Source organism: Scleropages formosus, chromosome 9 (assembly GCF_900964775.1).
Source record: "Scleropages formosus chromosome 9, fSclFor1.1, whole genome shotgun sequence".
NCBI lineage: Eukaryota > Metazoa > Chordata > Actinopteri > Osteoglossiformes > Osteoglossidae > Scleropages > Scleropages formosus.
In genome coordinates this window covers 31,263,514-31,289,921 of record NC_041814.1, presented here as the reverse complement: position 1 = coordinate 31,289,921, position 26,408 = coordinate 31,263,514, and the positions used below count along the sequence as shown (strand labels likewise).

General features: G+C 41.1%; 2 protein-coding genes and 1 long non-coding RNA gene across 6 annotated transcripts in view; 1 reads left to right on the top strand and 2 right to left on the bottom strand.

The window, feature by feature from the left end:
- Positions 1 to 4,472: 4,472 nt before the first annotated feature.
- On the bottom strand, positions 4,473 to 7,227 carry LOC108929576 (uncharacterized). Its single transcript, XR_001965772.2, has 4 exons — positions 7,137 to 7,227; positions 5,881 to 5,953; positions 5,354 to 5,400; positions 4,473 to 4,556 (listed from the first exon to the last, which is right to left on the bottom strand). It is a non-coding gene; the product is annotated as an uncharacterized LOC108929576 (long non-coding RNA).
- Positions 7,228 to 10,286: 3,059 nt separating this feature from the next.
- Positions 10,287 to 24,723, bottom strand: LOC108929570 (NACHT, LRR and PYD domains-containing protein 1b allele 2-like). 3 transcript variants are annotated; one of them, XM_018744202.2, is made up of 16 exons: positions 24,552 to 24,723; positions 18,874 to 18,993; positions 18,654 to 18,786; positions 17,347 to 17,389; positions 16,989 to 17,085; positions 15,675 to 15,804; positions 15,266 to 15,385; positions 15,127 to 15,173; positions 14,465 to 14,496; positions 13,428 to 13,504; positions 13,069 to 13,277; positions 12,651 to 12,898; positions 12,435 to 12,554; positions 11,923 to 12,067; positions 11,352 to 11,393; positions 10,287 to 10,645 (listed from the first exon to the last, which is right to left on the bottom strand). In XM_018744202.2, exons 2-16 carry the CDS (start codon positions 18,983 to 18,985, stop codon positions 10,386 to 10,388), a joined length of 1,815 nt encoding a protein of 604 aa, XP_018599718.2. In that variant the 5' UTR covers positions 18,986 to 18,993; positions 24,552 to 24,723; the 3' UTR covers positions 10,287 to 10,385. The 3 variants fall into 3 exon arrangements, with proteins under 3 accessions (XP_018599718.2, XP_018599719.2, XP_018599720.2); XM_018744203.2 differs by having other exon boundaries at positions 13,069 to 13,220; XM_018744204.2 differs by lacking the exon at positions 18,874 to 18,993.
- The window catches only part of rabggta (Rab geranylgeranyltransferase subunit alpha), a 17,372-nt gene continuing 13,669 nt past the window's right edge, over positions 22,706 to 26,408 (top strand). The window contains exons 1-3 of one of the 2 annotated variants that reach the window (XM_018744206.2): positions 22,706 to 23,099; positions 23,461 to 23,488; positions 24,471 to 24,581. In XM_018744206.2, the coding sequence (XP_018599722.1) occupies positions 23,486 to 23,488; positions 24,471 to 24,581 (114 nt within the window). In that variant the 5' untranslated portion in view covers positions 22,706 to 23,099; positions 23,461 to 23,485. The other variant, XM_018744207.2, reaches the window with a different exon arrangement.

Sequence of the window (26,408 nt, the reverse complement as noted above, 5' to 3'; positions counted from 1 at the left end):
TATTTACACATATATTTTTCAGTCTGCATTATAACAAGTAAATAACGGAAGTCCTAAATTACAGATATTGATGATATAGTTCCCTCTAAGTGAAACATTTTTTGATTATTTCAACTTTCTTTTACGGCAGCTTATGCAGAGCAAAAACTGCTTTTGTCGCTTTTGGCATTTATGTACTTTATGTGTTCTTGTAGCCGGTATATATGGTAGATACCACTTAAACCCCCCACCCCCCCTTTTAGCTGGGCAACAAAAGCAGTATGTTTCAAGGAGCATGAAGTTCTCTAAAATTTTCACTATTCACAAAAAAAGAAAAAAAAATCACAATACATATTGCCATCGTATATTTAAGGGAAACACCTTAGAGCTGACTTTCAATGCACATGTTCATTCCTGTTGCAAAAGCTGGTAAAGTACAATCAATGTACATTTTAGTAATTTGTGAGTATATTCTGGAATGGTCATGCGGTTGTCACCACTGCTCCTATCTGTACAGCAGGTGGTCTTCGCTGGGTTAAGCACTATGAACCGACTGGCCTTGCAGATCTCAGCCCCTTGGTTTTCCTTTCAGGTTTTTTGTTGGTCACATAACAGCCATTTGTCACAAAGAGATGTTAGTGTGGAAGTGAATCCTCACACACAGTCTGGTTGAGAAGGACATGGATGGACTTACTCGTGACGATGGACATGGCACCGTAGCCAGTCTCGTGGTTCTGACTGCAGGAGAAACAGCATCTTCTTCCACATTTTCTGCCACAACCTGTGAGTTTGAGGTTTTCCTCCAGCTGAATGGCTTTGATGTGGTTGACAGACTCCTGTGAGGCCAAGAGGGTAAATGTGTAAAAATGTAGTAAATCCCTTTCGACTGTGATAGACAGTCAAACATGGACTGTGTCATTAAGTACTACCGGTCAAGAGAGAAATAAACACTGATAGAGCATGTGAATTATTGGGCATAAATGATTTTTAAAAAATCTGTGAAAAGCACTCAAGTCAAAGAAACATTTGATTGGTACAGTATGTCCTCTGTGGAAAGAGGATAATAACAATCGTAATCCTAAAGCGGGCTGTTACTTTCAGCTGGAGACGGACGTACACAATGGCTGGGTGTCACTTGACTCACAGAGAGACTGATGTATCGCACCTTTAGTTATAGAGCACCTAAACTGTGGAATAGTTTACCAGTTACCGTTAGAAATGCGCTGTCTGTATTGGTCTTATAAAAATAAACTGAATATTTTTCCTTGCTGGTGCTGAGATGAGGAAAGGCTCTCAGAGGGTAAAGATCAAGTACTGCCAGCGGAAGCATTTTTTCTCTTCCGTCAGTTCACACGGAGCTGTGTACAAACTTTCATAAATAACACACACACACTTTCCAAACCACTTGTCCCCTACGGGGTTGCGGGGAACCGGAGCCTACCCGGCAACACAGGGCATAAGGCCGGAGAGGGAGGGGACACACCCAGGACGGGACGCCAGTCCATCACAAGGCACCCCAAGTGGGACTTGAACCCCAGACCCACTGGAGAGCAGGACCCAGTCCAACCCACTGCACCCCTTAAATAACATCCAACATAAAAAGACATGCAGATTCACTCAGTGTCCCAATGTATTCATAACAATTTAGCCTGAAACTATTTCAAAGATGGTCACTAGATGTGTGCTGCCATTATTTTTATTTCAGTAAAGACCCTCAGCTCAGTCACATTTTTATTTATTTCTTTTGCCAAAAATATGATTAAACATTTCAGATTTTGCCTTATCCTGGTATCTGAAAATTAATCTAATGGGCAAATGCTGTAGTACAGGGCAGGTAGAGGTGATCTACACTCAATGCCAGGTGTAAATTTCCTCTTTGGTGTTCAGCTGGGATACTTGCAGGTTTTACTGAGGTCATAAGAATTTTCAAATCCAAAGAGAACAAAAACATGAGAAAAGGTCTAATTTGCTGTATTTCTGAGGGCAAAACGGTGTACCTACCGTGCCATGGTAAAGTCATCATGGCCAAATGCAACTAGTCCTTCTTCTGTGGTGAAGAACACAACCAGAACTGATTATAATGTATGACTGGTGATTAATGGGAATCCCTACAGAGTTTATACTGTTGGATATTTCACTGATCAGTTTAAATGTTTAACTTTACCACATCATACGCTCTTTGAGGGTTTGAGATGCAAATGTGTAAATTTACTGAGAATTTACTCCTGAATTTCGGAGAGGTGTGCTTACCCATGCATTTGTCCTTGTCCTCTTTGAGCGGAGCATCAAGGGTCAAGAGGAACGAGAACAATGTGTAAACTGGTGTCGGTGCAAAACTTTCAGAAAATTGGTTAGAATTGATTGCATAAAAGATCAGGCTTTATTTAAGATTTTTTTAAAACTATTTAATGAAGTGTCAGACTGAGAAAGCTCAGTTTGTCTAGCAATTAAAAACTAGAAATCCAAAAAAAAAAAAAAAAAGAAAAAACCAGAACCAAGAATAGTGACCAAGTCAAAAATAAAACATACTTGTGACGTGACGCTGCCCCCGTCTCCTGAGCCTAATATTGAATTAAAAATGAGTTAGTAAGCAAGAAGTGAAAAGATTATCAGAAACAGACAGCGATGAGACAATAAGCAATTAGTTTTACTATTTCCCTCAGTTCAAAACCAAATCTGGTTTCAGAAAAACCAGCATGAAGAGAGCTATGAAAATGTTGTGTCTGCAAGTGTGTAGCTTCAATTATTCCTTTTCCCTGTGCCTTTGTAACTTTTTGTGTAGACCTTCACAAGGGTTACCCTACAGCAGTAGATTTTAATGTTTTTCATGTGTTTTATCATTTTTGAAGCTTGTGTTTTACGGTGGAATTTATACAGAAAAAAACATTTAATTTTTTAATTGAATTCTAGTTCTGCGCATAATTGTGCTGCAACATATGTGCCGACCATGTGAGTTAACCTGCATTTTCAACTAAAGCCAAACACTGTTACAGCAGGAGCATTTTGTAAATTTTCTGGAGTCCAAAAACAGGTTTAAAGTATCTGAATACATTTAAGAAACCAGTTATTGTCAAGATATAAGACACAAGATAGTTGCGTCCTGAGTAACATAACATTTCTGATTAATATTAATGCACTGGATTGAAACTGGTCTGAAAGTTTTCGCTTATTCGGCACTCTATGTTGGCTGAGGTAAGAGTGGAGTGAACCTGTAGATAAAACTTATCCTGAAGTGTTGAACTTGTCTCTGTGTGTGTGTGTGTGCAGTACAGTAACTGCTTTCTTAATGATATTTTTAGCTTTACATGTATTTTCTCCTAAATCTGTTCAATTTTGCTTGCTTCAATAATATATCGGAACCAAATCTGCCACCAAATCTGACCCACCTAATGGAAGTAAAGTGGTCCTTGAAGGATTGAGCAGATCCTGAAGATGAGCGTGGGCCAAAGAGTTTTAGCAGCGTCTTCTCTCGACCTCGTTCTGTGAGAATAGGACAAACGATTCTAGTTCAGACAACCTTTCTGGAATCATGCGGTTCATGTGACCCTCCTACCTGATGATGGTTTTCGTGGAATAGCTATGTCTGTATGAGCTGGGATGTGAACATCATGACCAGGCGTCGAATCTTCTATGACCAAGCTCCTGAATTCCTGATTAAGGGTGACAGCAGGCAATACTCAAGTCTCCAAACTGTACCCTAAATCCCACTGTCCTCCTGTGTGATCACGTTGAGCATTAGCAAACACATTGACATAAATAAAATGACACTCATGAATTTTATCACACAGTTAATCATTTTTAGCCTTTTACAGTAATTTAGATTTACATGTATGCATATTTTCCAGTGGTTGTGCATGTTCATAAGACATGTAAGAGGGAGTTGTTTTATGGTTATTATCGTTGAAGATCATATTTACTTTAATTTTGTAGCACAACTAGTTTGGGTATTGCTGTGTACGCTCATGTGAAGAAAACGGCAATTACATATTTTCTCATTTTATTTCACACAATAAAACTGCATACATTTCCTTGTGTGTGTGTGTTGGACTGATGCAGTAAATTTGTAATAGTCATTCAATGAAACCCACTGGTTTCACTGTAAATTCCATTTTATTTACATCTCCCTTTGTTTTAGTTTTTCTGTGCATTATATAACTAGCAACTTTAGCAGAATCATTTTCAAAAAAATAACTTTCTACCACAGTTGCTGATTTCTGCTACTTAGCTGAAGATTTTATGAGACATACTGCCCTCTGGTGAGTGCTGCTCCTCGAAAGGCGGTAAGGCATGGGGATATAGTGTGTGGCCTAGGAAGCCAGTCTGTGGCCATACAAAAGTGTGCATCGCGAATGGTATCTGTAAAGAAACATACCGTTTCTGGTATCCTTGTGCTGCTCTTCCCTGGGGAAAGAGGAGTCTAGTCACCATGAGCGAATCACACAAGTCCGAACTTTACAAGTATTGGGCAACTACAAGGTTCAGCTTGCCTGTAGATGTGCCTGGGCTATATTCTGGAATTGTCTCCTCATGTACACCTTCGCCAGGATCCACGGTTTCTGTGTGTCTGGATTTTTTCTCTGAAATTTGATCGATAAATATAATGAATAAATAATAATTGTGAAGAGAATGTTTTCCGACAATGTCGTAAAATTAAGGAAGACATCATGTTTCTTGTGGCGTTCACATTGCTCCATCCAGTGAAGTAAGAGAAAGCAGGAGATCCATGGTTGATCCACAATTATATCCGTGGGACTCAAATTTATAGATAAAAGGAATAATCTTCCTGCCTTACAACCCATGTAAGTGGTGACGGTGTGGACAACATCACTGATTTAGGTCCATGGCAAATATGATAAGTACACTGCCCATCGTTTGGACCGGAATGAACGAAGAAGCTGGATTTTTGAGGGCTCGGTGTAATGCCCATGTTACTGATATGAGTTGGCTTGAACAGTCACTACCCACTTGAAGTTCTGGGAAAAGGTTGTTGGTTCTCTTTGCTGGATGATTTTTAGTTCCAAGTCTTTCTTTTCTTCAAAAGTTTTGTAGGTTGTGCAGAAGTAGTACTGATAGTTAATTGATTTTACACACACACATTTTCAGAACTGCTTGTCCCTCACGGGAAACCGGAGCCTACCCAGCAACACAGGGCGTAAGGCCGGAGGGGGAAGGGGACACACCCAGGACGGGACGCCAGTCCGTCGCAAGGCACCCCAAGCGGGACTCGAACCCCAGACCCACCGGAGAGCAGGACTGCGGTCCAACCCACTGCGCCACCGCACCCCCCTTGATTTTACATTGTTCCTAAAAAAAAACCATCAAAAGAAAAACTTGCCAGGAATTGTACTTTGAGAAAATTGAGAAAATGGCATACTTAGCTGGGGATGAAAACCGCTCCTTAAAGACAGGGATGCACCCATCCTAAAAAGAGCAAAAATTGAGACGGACTGGTACAGTTAGTTTTCTGCCTTAAATCTTTTCATTTATCCAAACACTGGAGCACTTTAGCTATGCAGAGAATGTCCCCATATCTTCTGCAAAACACTGCTTTGGGAACACAGGACTGGTACTCTTGTTGCACTTGGCCTACACTCAGTGTTCACACACAGAGTGGTTTCCCCTTACATCGTCAAAGGAAATGGATTGAAACATAAGCCTTGAAATCACACTCATTATTTTGTGCAATATTACAGCCAATACAATCCTCTCCTTAGCAAAATTAAACCACTGTAATCAAAATGTATGGGTCTAAGCATTTTTGAGCCACGGTGATAATAGAAAGTAGCTAGTTGAATTGATGTGGGCCATATATATTATGGATATGGGCTCAAGAGATGGGTTTAATATCCGGAGGGAGGACACTTACTTTGCAATGGACACAGTGATGGACTATGGATTTACCTGGCAGGAAATGTGTCTCTATCCTTCTAATGCAGATGGTCTGACTGTCCACAAGGTCCAGTGGGTTGTTCAGCTGAGCAGGATGAGTGTAAAGCAATGTAAAATGATTATTTTTCAGAGAGGGCTACTGAAAGGGAAGAGGAAACTGTAAAATCAAAAATGTTTTTGATTTGATGATATGTCAATCATATGAAGAAGGATTTGATGTAATGCACCCATCGTATTTTTCTGTGAGATGTATGTTGCTTTGGAGAAAAGAGACTGATAAATGAATGAATGTAAATTTAAAAAATAATTTAAAAAAATTAAACATTAATAATTCCTGAAAAAATAAAAATGTTATTGTTGCTTTGTTCATGATAATAATAATAATAATAATAATAATAATAAGAATAATAATAATAGTTGCAACTGAACGCCACTCAGTGCTTTCCTTTTAACTGCTGTCTACCTGTTTCTAGCCTGTTTCATTTTTCTAAACAATCTTCTGATCTTTCTCCTTTCTTTTCTTCCAGGCTTGCTTAGTGCAGAGAACGGATTGCACTTTCACAATGGAGGAATTCAGCACCAAAAAAGAGACGACAACTCAGGGTTATTAAATGTCCCTGGTGATGGATTCCATGAGGGTATCAGGGTAGCAAACAAAAATGTTAATGTTGTCCAGTGTTTTAGCGTAACAATGTCATTGGAAATATTTTACGTTTGCATGTGAAGCAGCTATTTTGCTTTTTGTTTTACTTTTCATTTTTTGGAAACTTTTGACTTGTTATTTTTCAGTCAGAAATCTAATTTCTTTCAGTGCACTGCTGACTTCTCCTGAATACTATAGTTGTTTCTGTCAAAAGACTTTTCAGAGTTGATTTCATTCCAAATAGGCAGTATAGGCATTAGTCTTCACTGGAAATAAACAAAGCCAGAGAAATTCCTAAATATACCGTGTTACAAAGAGGCTCCGTGGAAAACAGGTTTTCTAACAGCCTTGAGTTGTCACAACTAAAAGCTGAAAAATCACAGTTCCACCGAAACACTCAGCGTTACATTCCAGACAAGCATTACTGTATTCCTGTAGACGTACCGTAAATACTTCACTTGGAACTTGAAGAGTACAATGAAAATCAGTACCATCACTGAGGAAATGGTGTAGTGGTGGAATGCTTCTGATGCACAATGTTTGTTTCTTGTTTCACTTTAATAAAAGGTTACTGTCAGTAATATCAATCTAAGGCAATTATCGTGGTTTCTGTAGCAGTGCTCACCAGGTTTACGTGCGACTCCGAATCAGTGCTCTTTCTTCCACAACTACTGTGAAGCCCTGCAAACTCTCCAAACAAGGTCTGCAAGTAAAAAAAACCCTCCAGCGGACCGTGTGGGTCACAATATAAGATTAATTTTCACCTCCTTTTTACTGTTTGTTGAGCTCCTGTAATCACCCAGAGTCTTCTTCTGTGCTCATGGGCAAAGTCCTTTGTTAGTCAGGGCAAGTCGCAACAGAAAGTAAATGGCGAGGGCTGACGTCAGGAAGGGCGTGCTGCAGGACTCGCAGGTACAACAACCATCCTGGATTCTCCAGGAAAAAGTGCAAGAAATCCACTAATGGGCTGAGTTCCATTTACACTGTTGGTTTAGTTATCTGGCTCTACACAACATTTTGACTACGTCATCTAAACTGTTCACATGTGCTGAAAGGACTCGCTCTTATTTTTCTTGTGACGTTGCTCTAATCTTTTACAGTACAGTCATATCAGATCAGACAAACAAGCCATAGCTGCCTGGGGCTGTTGGCATGAGAGGGTATTTCCATCCACCTCCCTGCCATACCTGGCGACGCTATAAACATTTGACAGATGTCATTCTCTAAGGTGACATATTCAGCCTAAACAAAAGTGTCTTGCACCACATTTCTCACACACACACACACACACATCTGAAACCACTTGTCCCATATGGGATCGCGGGGAGCCGGAGCCTAACCCGGCAACACAGGGCATAAGGCCGGAGGGGGAGGGGACACACCCAGGACGGGACGCCAGTCCGTCGCAAGGCACCCCAAGGGGGACTCAAACCCCAGACCCACCAAAGAGCAAGACTGTGGTCCAACCCACTGCGCCACCGCACCCCCGAGAAGACAAATACATTTAAATTCAAAAAGAGGGTATTTAAAGAAAGCTTATTTGTCTCCTACCACCATGTTGCCTGTTCTCGTGGTGAAAATATTGTAACTGTCTACAGAATATTGAAATAGCATATACTGTTCAGTGACAAGGGGGGATGCAGTGGTGCAGTGGGTTGGACCAGGTCCTGATCTTTGGTGGGTCTGGGGTTTGACTCCCGCTTGGGGTGCCTTGCGACGGACTGCCGTCTCATCCTGGGTGTATCCCCTCCCCCTCCAGCCTTACGCCGTGTGTTGCCAGGTTAGGCTCTGGCTCCCTGTGGCCCTCTATGGGACTAGAGGTTCAGACAGTGTGTGTGTGTGAGTGTGAGTGTGTGTGAGTGTGAGTGTGAGTGTGTGTGTGTGTGTGTGTGTGTGTGTGTGTGTGTGTGTGTGTGTGTGTGTGTGTTCGTTGACAACTGGGCAGCACAGTGGCCTGGGTGGTGCAAGGGGACATGAGTTCCATCCCTGCTCAGTCTGTGTGGAGTTTGCATGTTCTCCCCGTGTCTGCATGGGTTTCCTCAAGAGAAGTTCTTCTGGGTGCTCTGGTTTCCTTCCACAGTCCAAAGACATGCTGTTTAGGTTCCTCCATAGTGTGTGAGTGTGTTCCACTGATGTATGGATGAGTGACCCAGTGTAAGTAGTGTATCTAGGAGTGTAAGTCACCACATTGAATAAGGTGTGTGGGCTGATAACACTACATAAAGTTTATTAGAAGTTGCTTTGGAGAAAAGTGTCTGCTAAATAAATAGACATAAATGATAATTAATTAAGGGGGTACGGTGGCGCAGTGGGTTGGACCACAGTCCTGCTCTCCGGTGGGTCTGGGGTTCAAGTCCCGCTTGGGGTGCCTTGCGACGGACTGGCGTCCCGTCTCGGGTATGTCCCCTCCCCCTCCGGCCTTACGCCCTGTGTTGCCGGGTAGGCTCCGGTCCCCCGTGATCCCGTATGGGACAAGCGGATCTGAAAATGTGTGTGTGTGTGTGTGTGTGTGTGTGTGTGTGTGTGTGTGTGATAATTAATTCAAATGGTGTTGGATTCATTGACAAAGCTGTCAGGTGAAAGGAAGAGAAATGGATCTGAAAAAGATGAGTTGTGAAGTCCTTGAATGGAAAAGAATCAGCAGTTCTGAGGGACAGAAGGTGCTCATTGCACCATATCAGGGAAAAGTTTGAGAACATCAGGCTTTTGACTTTGAATCCCTTATGAGTGACACCACCAAATGACTAGAGATGGAGGAGTTGGGGTGTAGGGAGTGATCAGGCTCTGTAGGTATAGGGATAAGATTTTACAGTTTACATATTTTGTATTTTTATAATATTATATACATATTTTAAATTTACAAAATGTATGATCCCTCAGCTAATGCTTTCAGTTTAAGTTTTGAGTGCTGCCATCCATGCATTATCTGTTTGCAAGCAAAAAGGCACCAAAATCATTAATTGCATGATAAAATACTGGTAGGTTACAAGAAATACATAGGTTTTACAAAATTTAACAGTATTTTTTTTAAACCAATAACAGAAATGTACAAAAGTTTTTTAAATGAAGTCCTTACACTAAATTGCTACGAAGCACTTTAAAAAAAAAATAAAAAATGAATCAAACATAATACAAAATGGAATAATAACATAAAAGGGCACAAGACAAGTTAAAGTAAATAGAAGAAAAAGTTTTATCATCAAGAACAATTTGGGCAGATATTTTAAAATAGTTTCAAAGAAGGTTTAAGTTTTTACAAGTGAAACATTTGTTTTGGAACAAGCTGAAGGTTGTGTTTTCCCTGTATTGTCTACACCTGTCAACTGAAAATATTGTTCTTAATCCAGGAAGAGCAAGTTGAGGTGACCGGTGAGCAAGGAGCTCAACACTGTCCTCATGCTTGTGTTTATAAAAACGAGATCTGATGACAGCTGAGAGTCATCCTGCACTTTTTCTTCTGCTCAAACCTCTCAGCAGTGTTTTCCTCAGCCACTAGAAGAGCAATGCTAAGGAAAGCTTAGTGTGTCTCATCGTACAGAAGGAACCACACAGTATCACAGCTTGTCAATATCATAGACTCACACACTCACAGTTTGAACGGCTTATCCCATTCGGGGTCGCGGGGAGCCAGAGCCTAACCTGGCAACATAGGGCATAAGTCATAAGGCTGGAGGGGTAGGGGACACACCCAGGACAGGACGCCAGTCTGTCACAAGGCATCCCAAGCAGGACACGAACCCCAGACCCAGCGGAGAGCAGGACCCGGTCCAACCCACTGCGCCACCGCACCCCCCTGTTATCAGAGACTCGGTTGTCAGTTTTTCAGTATTTCCATATTTCTAGCACTATTAACTCTAAGGATAAACACGGCACACTAATGAATGCCATTCAGCTCCTGTACCAGATGAGGATGGACCTTCTTGAGGATCTCAAAGAACTTTGATTTCAGCTGAACTCCCCCACTGCGAAAGGTGATGTCATAGAGAAGTCTCATTTTCTCCTGGCTGGTGCCTGCAGCTCGTACCTTGGCACAGGCCTCTGGGTGGACCAGAATGGACAGCTTGTCCAGAATGGGGTCCACCAAGGTCACCCTCTCAATCAGAACAGCCCTGTACTTGTCCACAAAGGCAGCATCTGGGAGGAGGGATCAGGCAAGAAAGGACATTTCACATTGATGTCATTTCTGGTCCACAAAGGCGGCAGCTTGGGAAACGATGACACTTCCATGTGTCCTGTTTCACAGTGCTTACACCTGACCATCTATGACCATCTACAAATAGTTTATTTGTATTTAACTTTGCACAAAGAGGAAAACACAGCACATATAAGAAACATGTTAAAGTGATCAAACAGGAAATAAAAATAAAAATTAAATGTAAATTCACTTTCTGAGTCAATGATTGTCCCTGATGTAACCTTCCTTCTACGCTGTGCTTCTGGAAAAAGATTCAGATGTTCACAGTGTTACACTGGACAAGCAGCTATCAGGACTGAGTGAGTTTTATAATTTATTTCTAGCAGACTTTGTTATAATTGAGTTTTCACTGCTCTTACCACTGCTATAATACAGGTTCTGGCAGTTAATGGGTGTTAAAAATAACTCTTCATTCAACATCAAAATGAAATGAGTTCATCAGTTGAGTGTGTTATACAGTATAATCAAATGAGAAATAAATGTATATTTATATATATTGCCATGGAAGCTTGATGTGAAGCTTAAATGCTACCTAATGACTATGCTGTTAATTATTTACTATAGGAGATGTCAAGAAAAGTAAATGAATGTGTTGCAGAAGACCAGGCACCATGTACAGTTTTAAAGGAAAAAGGCTGAACTTACTTCTCTCATTTTCAAGAGAGCCGCATGAAAATGTTTTAAAGCCTGCGAATCAACACATTTAAAGGAGAATCAAGAGTTATTAAAGGACCATACTTGCTCCACATTATAATTACATAACATTTCACACGTCAAATATTCAACATTCTGGCCACAAAAATGTAAATTCATCATGTTCTCATAGCATGACAAGACTAATGGCTTCCTGTTTGGAGCAATTTCTATCTGCCTCAACTGTCCAATGAGCCCAGTGAGACTCCTCTATTCTCAAAGCATTAATAAATTATTAATTAATTAATAAAACAGCATTTTGACCAAAACCTGCGAATGGGTTCGCTATGAATATGTTGGACAAACCATTTACGGATACCATGGATTTAATTTACAAGGAAATTCAGATTGAAATTGTTATCCTGTGTTATGTCTATTCACAGCTTCCCTAGCCTACAGAGCACAGTAGATGGTAATATAGGTGTGTGAAGCGATGTAGACATGTCATGTTTGGGTATTTTTGTCGTCTGTTCAGGTTGAGTTTTACTGTTGTTCATGGCTATTGAGCAGAGCTGGTGCTTACATGGCAGAATCACTTTGCGTTCCCACACTTCCACACCATTTCTGCAGTCCGCTAGTCGTAGAGTCAAGTCCTTCACATCCGTGTACAGGAACACTTCGAATGTTGGGAAGAAGTTTCCATCAACTTGACCATAAAATTTTTCTTTCTTCAAAAAGAAAGAAAGAGTGCATGGGCATCCAGAAAGTGCTTACTGTACATTAGTTGAATCTCCTCAATGATGTCTATAGTATCATGGTTAAATATACTGTATGAATCATGGTACCGGTGAAGAGTGAAGTTACTTTTTTTAGGGCCACAGGATATTTGTTCACTTGTGTCAAACCTTGCAGACTGATTTTCACTGAAATGGGATAAAGCCCATTTCCAGGTAACAATTACATCAGTCTACACTGAGCTGTGATTGCAAAAACCTGCTTAACTTTACCACTGAGGCAAAATAATTGGCAACCTCTTCTTCAGCAGAGTTTAAACCTTAGGATCTCAATTGTTGTCTACTGAACTTTGTTACTTACTTTTGGCTGGATGAAATGGTTCTCCTCCAGATCGCAGTGAATGCTGTATTCCTGCTCATGAACGAGGCTGCAAATGGAGCTTGTTGGGATGTGAATGTTATCCTTCTGGTATTCCAGCACCTGCAGTTGGAGACCATGGATTATATGGTGGAGAGCATGACCTGACATTCCACATCAGCTTGGAGACATCCCATCAGTTGTACACACATGGTTTACCTGACTGAGCAGCACATTACTGGGCAGTAAGAAAACGTTCAGTATCTGTTCCTGGTCTTTGACTACAGGTCTGAGAAATAGCTGCACTTGGCCGCAAATCGTAGTGGAGAAGCAGCTTTTGATGAGTCCGAAAAGAGAGAGGCCAGCAATGTTGACTGCCACATGGGTGTCAGTCACCTGTGAAGGCTGGAGAACCTCCACACCATAACTTGTCACATGAGCCACTGACAGGAAGTTGCGCCTGTCCCCTGATGGAGAGACCAAGAATCCCCTGAAGAGTCATCGACTATTTATTGCAGCGCCACTCTATGAGCACAACTGCTAAACTACATGAAGTAGAATCACTTGAGTGGTTATGGTGTCTTATTGGCCATGTAAACTGTAGTGTAGCTTCTAAACACTGGACAGTGTAGCTTACCAAGTTCACAGTGTGGGAATTTCATTTCACACAAAGTCTTCTGAGGACATCTGATGTCCAGTAAGGGTCCTGCAGGCATCCATCCAGTAGGAATGTGGAAGGTACCATTCCATCTGGCTATACTGTACACCACCTCTCCCATGTCCTTCATTCTGAAGATCAGATGGGTTTCGCTGCACTCAAACCAGCCTGCACGACTGCACTGGAAACTAAAAGTTATCATAGTTACATGAAGTTACATTCTTAATAAATTTTGTACCAATAATATTACACAAAAATATGAAAATGCATAAGTCCAGACATTTTTAAGTAAAATAATTGTATTTTTAAAAAGTGCTTATGCATATTATGAATATTACCTATAAATTGTGTTCCCATTCTTTCGCTTTATCGTAGGTGTAAATGCAACTGGAGATTTATATTCATCCATCTGAAACTTTGAAACAGATAGTTTTAAAAAATCAAAAACCATCAACCACTGCATCCACTTCTTCAAAGCTACTAAAAAACAGTATAGTTATGAATTCCTGCTTTCTGTCAGCAATGACATCAGATAATGAGACAGTTACATGTAAAAAAACAAATAAAAAATGAAACAGCAACAATAGCAACAGCTATTAATTGATATATTAATTATATTGATGTATGATGCTTAATTCAAGGTTTCAGTGACTGAAACTTTCAAAGTCTTTAATTGCAAATGAAAGAAGCAAGATCAGCAGTAATGTGTTCATAAAATGAAAACAAACAAAAAAGCTATCATTTTACAAACCAAGTATCTGTAGTCATGAAGCACAACTTATTCAATAACACATTCTCAGTTTAAATAACCAAACAGCTAGCAGCAACTGAACAAGTTACCCATAGGAGATGCAAATCCGATTACCATAATATAAGTTAAAGTGATTTGTCCTAATTAACAGTTGTGATTTTAATAAATTTCATTTATTTCAATGGCTCTTGTGTATTTTTTCCTTGCCTTAATTTAATATGTCTGTGGAGATTGTTTGAAAATTGGTCTAAAAGCATCATCCAACCAATCAAATCAGTGTGGATCAAAATCTATGTACTGTATACTCATACTTTCTACTTAACGTAAACAAAAACACTTAAAAGACAAAATGACAAAGATGCTGCAACAAAAAGTGGCTCCACCCAGAATTAAATATGTAAAAGTTGAATAAGTATGCACACACCACACTTCAGCTTTTCTTTGAAATATTTCTTTAAAATGTCAACTTTAAATAATTATGAGTTTCACTGTTTTGAAATAAAATATCTCAAATTTCAATGTGCATTTGCATTCCAGAAAAATAAAAAAACTGCGTAAAAGCATTGCATAGCAAATGTGGTGTAATAAAGAATTGTTCTCGGTACGAAAGATGGAAAAACTCACTTTGGTTGAGGTTTCTGCCGTACAGCTGCCAACTGGGGAAAGAGGAGACCAACGTCAACATGGCCCCACTTTGGCCGGTTTATTACGTAATAATTATGATTAAATTAGGTTGTTTAGCTCTCTCTGAATAGTTCAAATCCTGAAAGTTGGTTTGCTAAAATTGCCTTACAATCCACAGGTTTGCACAACAAAAACTGTGTTTACTCTCAGAAATTCTATGCAACAATTACAGTGGCTGAAGAAAATGTCTAGCACTTGATCTATAAATTTTATCTCGATATTTACATTTCATTCATTTGCATATTGTTTTCAGTGAAAGAATAAAATGAAAAGTCAAAACAGAAAATGGCTTGGAAAAATTTTAAAGCGGCCATTAAGAGATTACAGTTTGACTACACAAAAATATAGTGTTTTTCTTGCGTAGAAATGCTTTTTTTTTTTTTTTTTTTCCGTGAGAGCACCTACCAAGGACCATAAAGGAAACACTGCTATGACTGGTACCCAGCTAAGTGAGTCCATTTCATTCAGTCCAGTGCACCACATATCGGTACCTTTACTTTCAGTTTCTGTTCACTTTACTGCAGTTAAGCAGGCAAAAGACTGCCAACAATCTGAGCAGCAACTAACAATCCCCCAAGAATCAGGAGAAAATTAATTCATACTTCGCTTCCTTCCGTGTTCCTCTCTGGAAAACACAGGATCAGAATAGCTGAAAAAGAGCGAGAGATGGATAGAGAAACGAATCAACGAAAACAGACTGGTTTGCAATGGTTACAGATACACGCACACCCGCATACACACCTGCGGCTCAGACCGACAGGGGCGGACCTCAGGAACGACTGCTGGGAACCTGGTGGGCAGTACATTCTCCTTCGGAGGACATTTTTTTCATCCTTTTGCTCTGGGTACAGGCTGGAGTAGCTGCGTTGTTGGGTGTTCCAAAAACAGTAAATCGGAGGTCGTAGGGCGGCTCTGAAAATCACTTTCTCCAAAAAAATACTCCCTTACCTGTACTGCAGTAAATGTAACTCATTACTACCAAACTGCGCAGCAGATCACACTGACGGATACCCATTGTTAAGCAAAATGATGATTAAGAAAAAGACATTTAATCACAATGGCAGGCTAAGGGTAAAAGACAGTGGACCGATGAGTTTGGTTCCTATAGTTACTTCTAGAATGTGTGTACAGAGTCATGGTGTTTATCCACCTGGGTGGAAAGGCATTTCCACCTCCATCTGCTCTCAGATGGCCAGACTTCCCACTGGACCCGGAAGATTCTCCTGTGGTATGAGGTGACGCAGATGCAAAGAGCAAAGACTTTTCTCCAGATGGAACCACTGAGGATAAACAAGACAAAGGTAACCTAAGTAAGTTACAGCCATACAGCTTCTGCTCTGCGTGATAATTATTATTATTATCAAAGTCAGAGTCAACTTTATTGTAATTTCTCTTAATGTAATGCGTAAATTGTACTTTTCCTGAGTTGTACGTCGCTTTGGACAAAAGCGTCTGCTAAATGAATAAATGTAAATGTAAATGTCATTCCTACAATATGTCTAGGAGATACATACGATTTAATTAACGTTTCTCCTGGACCATGGTGTGAAAACAGAGGACGACATATACTGTTACTCCTAGTACTACACATGCTAGTAATACTGCAATAATATATAAATGCTATATAAATACAAAAACTAAAAAACGAAGAACACTCCAGGATCAAGTGCAATGATATGTTCAGTGTAATAATAACAATAAGAATAAGAAAAATAAATACATAGAAAAGTAATAGATTGCACAGAAGGTAGTGCAAAAAATACACATATACACACACATTTTCTGAACCGCTTGTCCCATACGGGGTTACGAGGAACCAGAGCCGAACCCAGCAACTCAGGGCGTGGGGCTGGAGGGGACACACCCAGGACAGGACGCCAGTCTGTCGCAAGGCACCCAAAGCAGGACTCGAACCCCAGACCCACCGGAGAGCAGGACCTGGTCCAACCCACTGCGTCACTGCGCCACTACACCGCCGCGCCACTACACCACCACACCACCGCCCCCATTTATATATATATTATATATAATATATATATAAAAAATACACTGAGAATATAGAATAGACACTGTTAATATACACACACAAACACACACTTTCTGACCCACTTATCCCATATGGGGTCGCAGGGAACCGGAGCCCAACCCGGCAACACAGGGCGTAAGGCTGGAGGGGGAGGGGGACACACTCAGGACAGGATGCCAGTCTGTCGCTAGGCACCCCAAGCAGGACTCGAACCCCAGACCCACCGGAGAGCAAGACCTGGTCCAACCCACTGTGCCACCACGCCCCCCACTGTTAATATAGAATGTATTAAATAAGGTTTCAGCATAACAGTCAGTGGCATAAACAAGACATTTGGTAGAGTTCGTATTAAAGTGTTTGGTGGATGTGGTTCCAGGACTCAGAGTTAAAAGTCAGGCATGTTAAATGTGCTGGCTGGGTTTGACCGTAGCGACTAACCTTCTTGATCATTCTTCTGGACCGTCTCCTGGGCATCCTTTTTTCTGCTTCGGGAAAAGAGCATAGATAATGGATTCCGCTCTGCAAATGCAACAACGTGAACATGGGAAGAGATGTTAACTGCTTTTGTTTACCATATTGGATTAGAGACACACACCTGTACCCTTATCTCATGAACTCAATTTGTCCCTTGTGAGCAAACATTTATTCTCTTATTATGTATTATTTTTTTTTCACTGTAAGGCAGAATATTCAGATGATTTAAATCATGAACAGTATGTGGAGGCAACAAAAAATGTTGGAGACAAATAAAAAATGGACACAGAGAACAGCAACTGAGTAGAATAAGTGTACTTATCTTGGATATGATTTCTTTTTTTATGGACCGGGCTCCCTCTCCTCTAAAGAGAAAGAGAAAAATGCTTTAATAATTGTCAACACTTGCTCCCAATAAGCAAATAAAATATAAATCTAATACTGGTTGAGGGCACCAAAGTATTGTATGAGTTATTGATCTCCGCAATGTTATTTTTAACAAACTAACAGCATACCACCTGATGCAATCCAATGTCTCAGCCATTAATTTTTGTCTTCTCCAGGGGACACACCATTTGACATATATCTCCCAAAATGTCATAATGCTGAATCCTAATGCATACTACAAATGACATTGTATACTTTTAACTGACCACATTTGTAAGTGGCACTTGCAAAGTTTTCTACACATCCTAGAAATATATGGAAAAACTTTATTTTGTTTTTGTGGTCTCAGTGTACAGGTTCTTACCATTTTTCTTCTTTTTTTTGCTATAGAACATGATTAAGGCCATTTGTTTTATTCTCTTTGTTGTTTCACATAAGTAGTTCCATAATACACGATTAGCATAATCAACCAGATATTCCATAAAAAGAAATAAATTTAAAATTCACATTTTGGATTTAAAATTCTGTAGAAAATGAAATGGACAGTTTTAATGTTTACAATAAGGAAAGAGAAATGGTATTGTGCTTATAGAGGCATTACCTTAATATTTAATAGCGATACCCAACAAAAATAGATTCCTGCACATTACACCTTTCATTTTGCTATTAATTATTTTTTTATTATAATAATAATAATAATAATAATAATAATAATAATAACAATATACGGGGGCGCGGTGGCACTGTGGGTTGGAGCGGGTCCTGCTCTCCGGTGGGTCTGGGGTTCGAGTCCCGCTGGGGGTGCCTTGCGGCGGACTGGCCTGAGTTGCCGGGTAGGCTCCGGTTCCCCGCGACCCCGTATGGGAATGGGACAAGCAGTTCAGAAAAAAAAATAATAATACACACACACACACTTTCAGAACCACCTGTCCCATACGGGGTCACAGGGAACCAGAGCCTACCTGGTAACACAGGGCATAAGGCCAGAGGGGGAAGGGACACACTCAGGATGGGAGTAAGCAAGCAAGGCACTCCAAGCGGGACTCGAACCCCAGACCCACTGGAGAGCAGGACTGTGGTCCAACCCACTGCGCCCCTAAAATAATAATTTATCAAATTTTACACTTTTTTGCATTAAGACAATTTGTTTCAATTTGTGTGAAGTCCTTGAACGGTTTACGTTCATGGGTTTGAATTATCAAAGAATGTAGTTTTTCCCAAGGATTTCACGCATGTATCTACCTTTCACTTTCATCTGGCATTAAGAAGTCTTGTAGGTAACCAGGCCGTCCACTCAGTCCTGGGAACTCTCGATCTGAGGAATATGAGTCTGAAACAAGATCTTTGACCATCGGCTTCTCTGAAGAGGAGGCTCCTAAAAGCAGAAAGAAAGAGACAATCGGGAATCCATTTTGGAGACCTTGTCTATGCACATCGTGGACAAATGTGACATTCAACTTACCTGCCGTTATGGGAGACAGAGGCATCTCTGCTTGGGAAGGGACCTGAAGGTTTTTTCCATGCTGTGGAACCTTCAACAATTCTGCTGGTTTCTCAGACCAAACCATGTCCATGGATCCCGCTATGGTCATCGTTGATATTGTAAAGAAGATCGTCATACAATCACTTAATAGATAGCACCTCTTCCAGAAACATGGGAAATAATTTGATGGGAGAATGAAATAATCGTATTTTATGTTTCAGAAATTCTTGTTCTTTTCTTCCTTATTACATTTTGTTTTAGCAGAATGATGTTACTTTAAGTGTTTTGTGCTCTCTTCCTTGGTAGGTGGGAATTGCGTGTGACGAGTCACAAACTAACAGATATAATTGGGTAGCTGATCATGTGAGGAAGATACTTTTGAGTGCTCACCCAGGCTCACCCCACTTATTTCTACTCAAGGTATGTTTCTCTAGAACCGTTTAAACATTTTCCAGATGAAGAGTTGGCTTCCATTTCCAAAAGGCAAAAGCTACCAAAGTTATGTTTGCATGGTGCATGTGTTGGAGGAAATTGTTAATAAATGTAAATTTGAACATAAATCACATTTTGCTGTGAGTGACTAGTAATGACCCAGTGCACACAATTTAGTATCTAACTACTTTGGGAGCTTCTGAGTTACTCGCAAAGTTGTGACACACAGCTCTCTTATTTCTTTTTTAGCTACTTTTCAACATTTTGCTACCAAAAACTAGTTTTGTGAGGTCATGTGGTCTTGCTATAAGATAATTTCTGAAAATGAGATTTTCTTTAGAGACCCACAATTTTAAAATTTTCCCTCTGTTGATTTTGATGATTCAGGTGAATGTGTTCATCATATCTTCTTCCAAGGAATACCATCTTTTTTTCCCACCAGGCTTTCGGATAGGTAAAAATTCTAAGAAAGAGCCACAGAGAAGAAATTAACTCATCACCAAAACCACAGGGGTTCTTTTGGATGCATTTGAAGACAAAACTGATATCCTGGAGTCATGTTCAGTTTTCACCTGTATCTCTTCACTATCACTTAAAAATTTTGTAACTACATAACCAGTCAAATTAATTTATAGCACATACTTCCATATCTCAGTATTTGTGCTCCACCCCTAGGCTGGTTCACATAATATTTGATTACGTATTGTAAATCTTGTGGTGCTTGTAGATACAGAATCAGTGATGTAACCTGGGGCGACAGAGTGTTTTCAGTATTTCAACATGAGATACCCCCATCCAGGCAATACAACCATGGTCAATCAGACCCCAGCCTTTGTCCAGGTAGCATGACCTCAAACCCAGAGCTTCCTTCTCCTGATCTAAGGCTATGTAGATGACCTCTCCACAGCCTCAGTGACAACTCTCATGGCCTTTCTCCTCTGACTCTCTCTGAAATCCATCATACCATAAGCCCTACACAAAGACTTTCCTGAAAAGCTCCTGCTGCCCTAATTCAATGGGCACACACCTTACCCTCCATTAGTTGGTCATTCCTCACCATCTTTCTTTCATTTGCCTCTTTCATGCATTCTTCCCAGGGAACTGTAAGCTTCAACAGCAGCACAATGTTTGGCCTCTGTGATGGTGGCTAGAAACCCAAGTTGCCTTTCTAAGTGTTCCATGGTGATTTTGCTCTTTCACTCTCCTTAAAGAATACTAAAGAAAACTTCTGTGTGCTATCAATGCTGACAAGACTCTAGAACAACCTTGAGCACCTTGTCTTGGCACCAGCAACAACAGCGCTCACTCATTGGTTTTGGGAAGCAACTAAGGATGTGTATTAATCTCTCCCTCTTTAGACATAATGGGAATGATGGAGACTTGGCTGTTTCCCAGCAGACCAATCATACAAGTTTGTAAAAAGTCATGGTCAGTAAGAGATTCTACTTTCCACTCTTAGTCAGCTTGGGATCAAAAGAGCAGCAATAAGACGGTTTGAGTCCTATTTATCTGACAGATCCTGTCAAGTAGTCTGGTGGGGCTCCCGTTCTTCTCCTCTGCCTCTCTCAACTGGTGTTCTGCAGGGCACGGTACTGGGTCCTTTGCTCTTCTCGATCTACACCTCCTCCCTTGGCCAGGACATTGATTCCCATGGTTTCAAATATCATTGCTACACTGATGATACCCAGCTCTTCCTCTCCTTTCCACCTGGAGCATCAGACGTTTCAGCACGCATTGTTGCCTGCCTGTCGGATATCTCTGCATGGATGTCTGATCACCACTTCCAACTCAACCTCTTCAAAACAGAGATTCTTCACCTCCAGCTGGCCCATCCTCCTTTCACAATCTCTCATTTAAACTGGACAATTTGCTTATATTAGCGACCTCCTGGACTAAGAGTCTGGGAGTGATGATTGACTTGAATCTATCTTTCTCTCACCACATCATAGCCACAACCCGAACCTGCAGGTAAAGCCTACATAACATCCACAAGATCTGTCCTTACCTCACAACCGAATCTGTGCAACAACTTGTCCAGCCCATGGTGATATCCCATCTGGACACTGCAACTTCCTCTTGTCTGGCCTTCCGGCTACTGCCATGAAACCTCTACAGCTGATACAGAACGCTGCTGCCTGAGCTTTGTGCTTTGAGCCTTGTGCTTGACTTGCCGGAACATTCGCATGTATTTCCACTACTCGTTTCTCTGCACTGGCTTCCCATAGCTGCCTGGATCAAATTTAAGACCCTGGTTATGGCCGACAAATGAATCAATTGAACTGCTCCCATCAATCAACAGGACTTGATCATTTGCTGCACACCAGCCATTCCGCTGTACGCTTTTCCACATCTACCCACTTGGTGGTCCCACGCACGAAAGGTAAAGCATGGAGGTTCTCGGTTCTAGCTCTGTTGTGGTGGAACGACCTCCCCCTCTCACTCAGAACTGCTGTTGTCCACATTTAAAAAGGGACTTAAAACTCCTCACTTCGCTCATGATCTCTTAAGATCATGTAAGGTATAAATGTTCATGATCATGCTCAGATCAATCCTTTACAGAGCCTCTCCTGCACGCACACGCGCACACACACACACACACACACACAGGTCAAGTTCAAGTTGTTTTTATGTCATTCCTCTGTATAGCTTGTATACAGTGGAACGAAATGTCATTTCGCTGGAGACCATGGTGCAACACAGAACAGGAGAACAAGACAGTAATAAATATACAGGCTGAAACTGCTGGTCCTGAGCAGGGACATGGTAAACCAAAGCCTAACCAGGCAACACAGAGCATAAAGTTGGAAGGGGAGGGGAGACATCCAGGATGGGATGCCAGTACGCCACGAAGCACCCTAAGCAGGGCTCGAACCCCAGACGCACCGGAGAGCAGAACCTGACCCACTGTGCCCGCCTTTATATAAATGTTTATATATATCTCAAAAAAAAAAACTAGGAAAGTGATTAAAGTTTTATGCTGCTACTTGTGTGATGAACGCCAGTACATATGGAGAAAGAAACAAACTAACTGTACTTAACAATCACACGTCCGCAACTACGTCTCTTTTCTTTCTCCAAATGTAATGTGCAAATTGTATTTCCTATGAGATGTACATCGCTTTGGAGAAAAGCATCTGCTAAATGAAGAAATGTAAATATAATAAAGAATCCTTTATCTCTATAATAAATTTAAACCAGATGATTTTTGATTAATTATTAAAACACACATCGAATAAAATGTAAGTAAATAGAAAGTACAGGATATAATCAGGAAAGAATCACAGGTTATTTATCACTATACAGACATAATAACTGTTGAATGCGTGGTTGAAAAAATGAACAAGTTCACACTGCTTTAATTGTTTGACTGGTTAAAACAGCACTACTTTGTGGGCAGCTGAGCGATTCTGTCATTGAAAAAATAACCACTTTCACTTTACGGCGCTCATTGTCGCTCTAAGTCGCTCTCTGATGGCGTTTCAAGCAGCGACCGTGGACGCTGAAAAAACCGGAAGCGACTGTTCATAGTCGATTGCTGATGACGTATGCGGAAGTTGCGTGGTCGCACGTCAGCGCTTCAGCTGAAAGCGGCGCTGAAAACCTCTCGCACGAAGATTCATCCTTTCTCGCCTTGGGGCGGCTGAAGGAGCGAAGGGAGGCTGTATTATTCACGCTTCATTGAATCATTTGGGAGAGTCTTTCGGTCACATATCGGTTAACGTTCTGCCGCCGTGACGACGAGGAATTGTGTTGAAACTCATACATTCGCAGAGGTAATCATCAATCAACTCAGTGAATGAGTGAAATTCAGAGCTGAGTCAGTCAGACAGAGTGTGTGCGCGCGCGTACTGCCGCTGCACTGAAGCGCTCAGCCGGTGAGTGAGCTGGTGGTTAATGAATGAAGGCTGTGTGTGTGTGTGTGTGTGTGTGTGTGTGTGTGTGTGTGTGAGAGAGAGAGAGAGAGTATGTCTTACTAACCCAAATCTGTGTATTTGTGAATGTCAGTGACTGAGTGTGTACATACATGATGGGTGTGTCACTGTGTGGGCGCGCGCGCCTTTATTATTATATTGTCACAAATCATCATGTTGTTCATGAAGTTGTTCGTCATAAAATCATCTCTGTGCTCCACAGCTTGGAGTCGTTTCAGCAGTAAGTGATGGTAAGTTTTTCCACCATCTCTTCTGCTTTCTTAAAATATTATTTACGAATAACAATTATTATTAGTAATAATTCTGAAGTGTGTGCAAAATGGATAAATGCTAATTTTTTCTTTTGCTCTCTGAGCTCCATTAAAAATGTACTATTTTATCATGCAGGACATGACATCTCTGTATGAGATATACACACACCTTGTGATTTATTCACACGATTAGGGCTAGAAGTCTTTAACTCACTTTGTTCATAACTTTAAGTCCCTTTTACCAGTAAGTGAAAATCAATAAAAGTGTGAAAATGGGTGTCCCTTTATTATTTTCAGGTTAGATTCTGTAAAAATGTTTCACATACAGTGTAATTAATAAAAAATATTGGAAGATGTTTGAGTTTTAACTTTATGCTGCACTAAAAGTTCACACTCAAATGATGGAAAATAAAATTTTTCTCCCTAAAAACTTCTGTTTAGCCTTTTTTTGATCAGTTTATCCAGTTTGACTATGACTTATTTATTCATTCATGTTCCATGCTCCTTTCTGCTTGAGTTCTTTACCGCCATCTGTTGGCTGGTCGTGTAAATACAGGTGGCTTTTGCTCCACAGCACAAAGTAATTTTACAAAAGAAATTGTTTTTAAATTATTTTTAATTAAATAATAAAGAATATGCAGTTAAAAATAAGCAGACTACAGAATGTGTCTGGGAATTCATAACCTCAGCCTCTTGGTAGTGTAGTAGTTAGCCCTACTGCTTTTGGATTCAAAGGTTGCAGGTTCAGTCCCCACCTTCAGCAAGGTCCTTACCTTTATTTGCTCCAGTAAATTTTCCTACTGTATAAACAGGTAAATGGTGGTAGATTAATGTTGTAAGTCATTTTGGAGAAACCTCTATTTGTCCATAGTGTATTTATCATATTTCAATTTGTTTAAAAGCAGTGTGTGCTGCGGAAAAGGAATCCCGTTTGGTAATCTCACTCGCTGTCTGTGTCCAGCACGGCCGAGTGAAGCTGAAGTCAACAGCCCAGCAGGAGGAGGAGAAGAGGAAAGAGCGAGAGAAGAAACTGAAAATCTACCTGACTTCCAGGGATGCCTGCTTCACCAAGGTTTGTGGGACTCGCTCACTGCCACCGATGAGGCCCAGGGGGTGAAATGAAGTCCAGTCACGTTCAGTTCTCCGTTCTGCCAAGCTTGACGTTGTCTTTGTGCACATCTTATGCAATGATCCTCCTTCATGCGCAGAATGATGCGCATCAAGATGTGTTTAAGTCTTTCGCAATCCCTTTCGTGCTGTTCTCACTTCTGTATTTCGACTCTGCATTCTAAACAATGTCTTGTGCACACGGGACGCAGCAATTTACTGCGTCATCATAACGCTGTATTGGAACGGTTTGCAGTGTAGCAGTTAGGGATTGTGGCTTGTGACCTCACAGCTGGGAGTTAAAATTCCACTTCTGCTTCTGCTGTGTTGCCCTTCTGCAAGGTACTTACCTTAAACTGAGTAAACTGAGGGTAAAAATTGCGCAGCAGTGTAAATGGGTAAGTAGCTTAGTATACAAACGTCACACTTTAAGTCACTGTTGACGTGTCAGATGAGTGAAAGATGTAAGGGTAATGTACCAGTTCCTGTTCATGTCCTCCGCCCTTCCTTATTAGTACCTTAGAGTCTGCGTCACGTTAGTTTAGTCGTCTTTAGCTGAGTTCTCATCACTTTTACATTAACTAGGAAAGGGTTAACATCAGTGTATCTTTGTGCTCTTTTGTCAAAGTACAGGAGTTTTATTACTCGTGACACTGTGATGACCCCCCTATCCCCCACCCCACCCCCAGAAACTTTTCAGCGATGCTTAAAAGAGCTCTGAGTGATGCACCTTTATTAGTATTAATCATAATTTTGGCATGTTTTTGATGTTTTTTATGCACTGAGCTACTGGCATTGTTTTAGGCAGTAAGGTAATTCACTGCATCATTTCCAGGTAAAAACCTTGGTCAAAACTACTATAGTGTTAATGGGGGGGATTTGAACCCAGTAGCACTCTGACCAGTGTGCCTCCCTGCCGCCCCTGACCATTCGGGATGTTTTTTTTTCTTTTTTTTTTCCCCCGCTCTCAATCGCTGTACTTTACCAGAAGATGAGAACGTGTTGAGCTGACAGAGGCCCATGTGCTGTGCATCATGTTGTGTGTTAGTGCAGGAAACAGTGTTGAGGACATGCACTCGACTCAAGGAGAGGAGAAGCACATGATCATCATCTCTGCTTTCGCTGCCTTTGGACCCACTCTGTTTAATACAGACGATCCTCAGCCTACAGCATGCGAGTTAGAAACCTGCATCCCAACTTACGACGGCCGTCTCATTAAGCCTCCTGTATTATTTTTGATTCCCGCTGTTTGGGTTTAGAGTCTAACAAGCATTCTGTCTGCTGCACGATAACATCAGTTGGTAAGGTTGCCGCAAGGCACCACATTTCTTACTGATTGTGTGTGGGTCAGCGTTGGGTGTCTCGTGGGGACAGCAATTTTTATACAACTTTGTTTGTGATTCCCTTCTAGTTACAGCAATAACAGCAGCAACCGAGAAAGTCAAAACCAAAAGACGAGAAAATAGGTTTAGGAATAGAAATGGATTAAAAAGTGAGCGTGAAGATAGTAGTAGTGCAGCATGCAAACACAATGCAGTTCAGTATTTATATTATTGCAGAGTGCAACATGAAATTAATGACAAGAGATGATAAATCCCTGTTATACAATGTGGGGGGGTGTGGTGGCATTGTGGGTTGGACCGGGTCCTGCTCTCCGGTGGGTCTGGGGTTTGAGTCCTGCTTGGGGTGCTTTGCGACAGACTGACGTCCTGTCCTGGGTGTATCCCCTCCCCCTCCAGCCTTACGCCCTGTGTTGCCGGGTTAGGCTCCGGCTCCCTGTGACCCTGAATGG

Coding starts and splice junctions, on each gene's coding strand:
- LOC108929570 (XM_018744202.2), bottom strand. CDS start 18,985: ATGGACATGGTTTGGTCTGAGAAACCAGCAGAATTGTTGAAGGTTCCA. Junction 17,086..17,346: donor AAAAAGAAATCATATCCAAG/ATAAGTACACTT, acceptor TCCCATGTTCAC/GTTGTTGCATTTGCAGAGCG. Junction 10,646..11,351: donor CTCTCTTGAAAATGAGAGAA/GTAAGTTCAGCC, acceptor CCCTCCTCCCAG/ATGCTGCCTTTGTGGACAAG.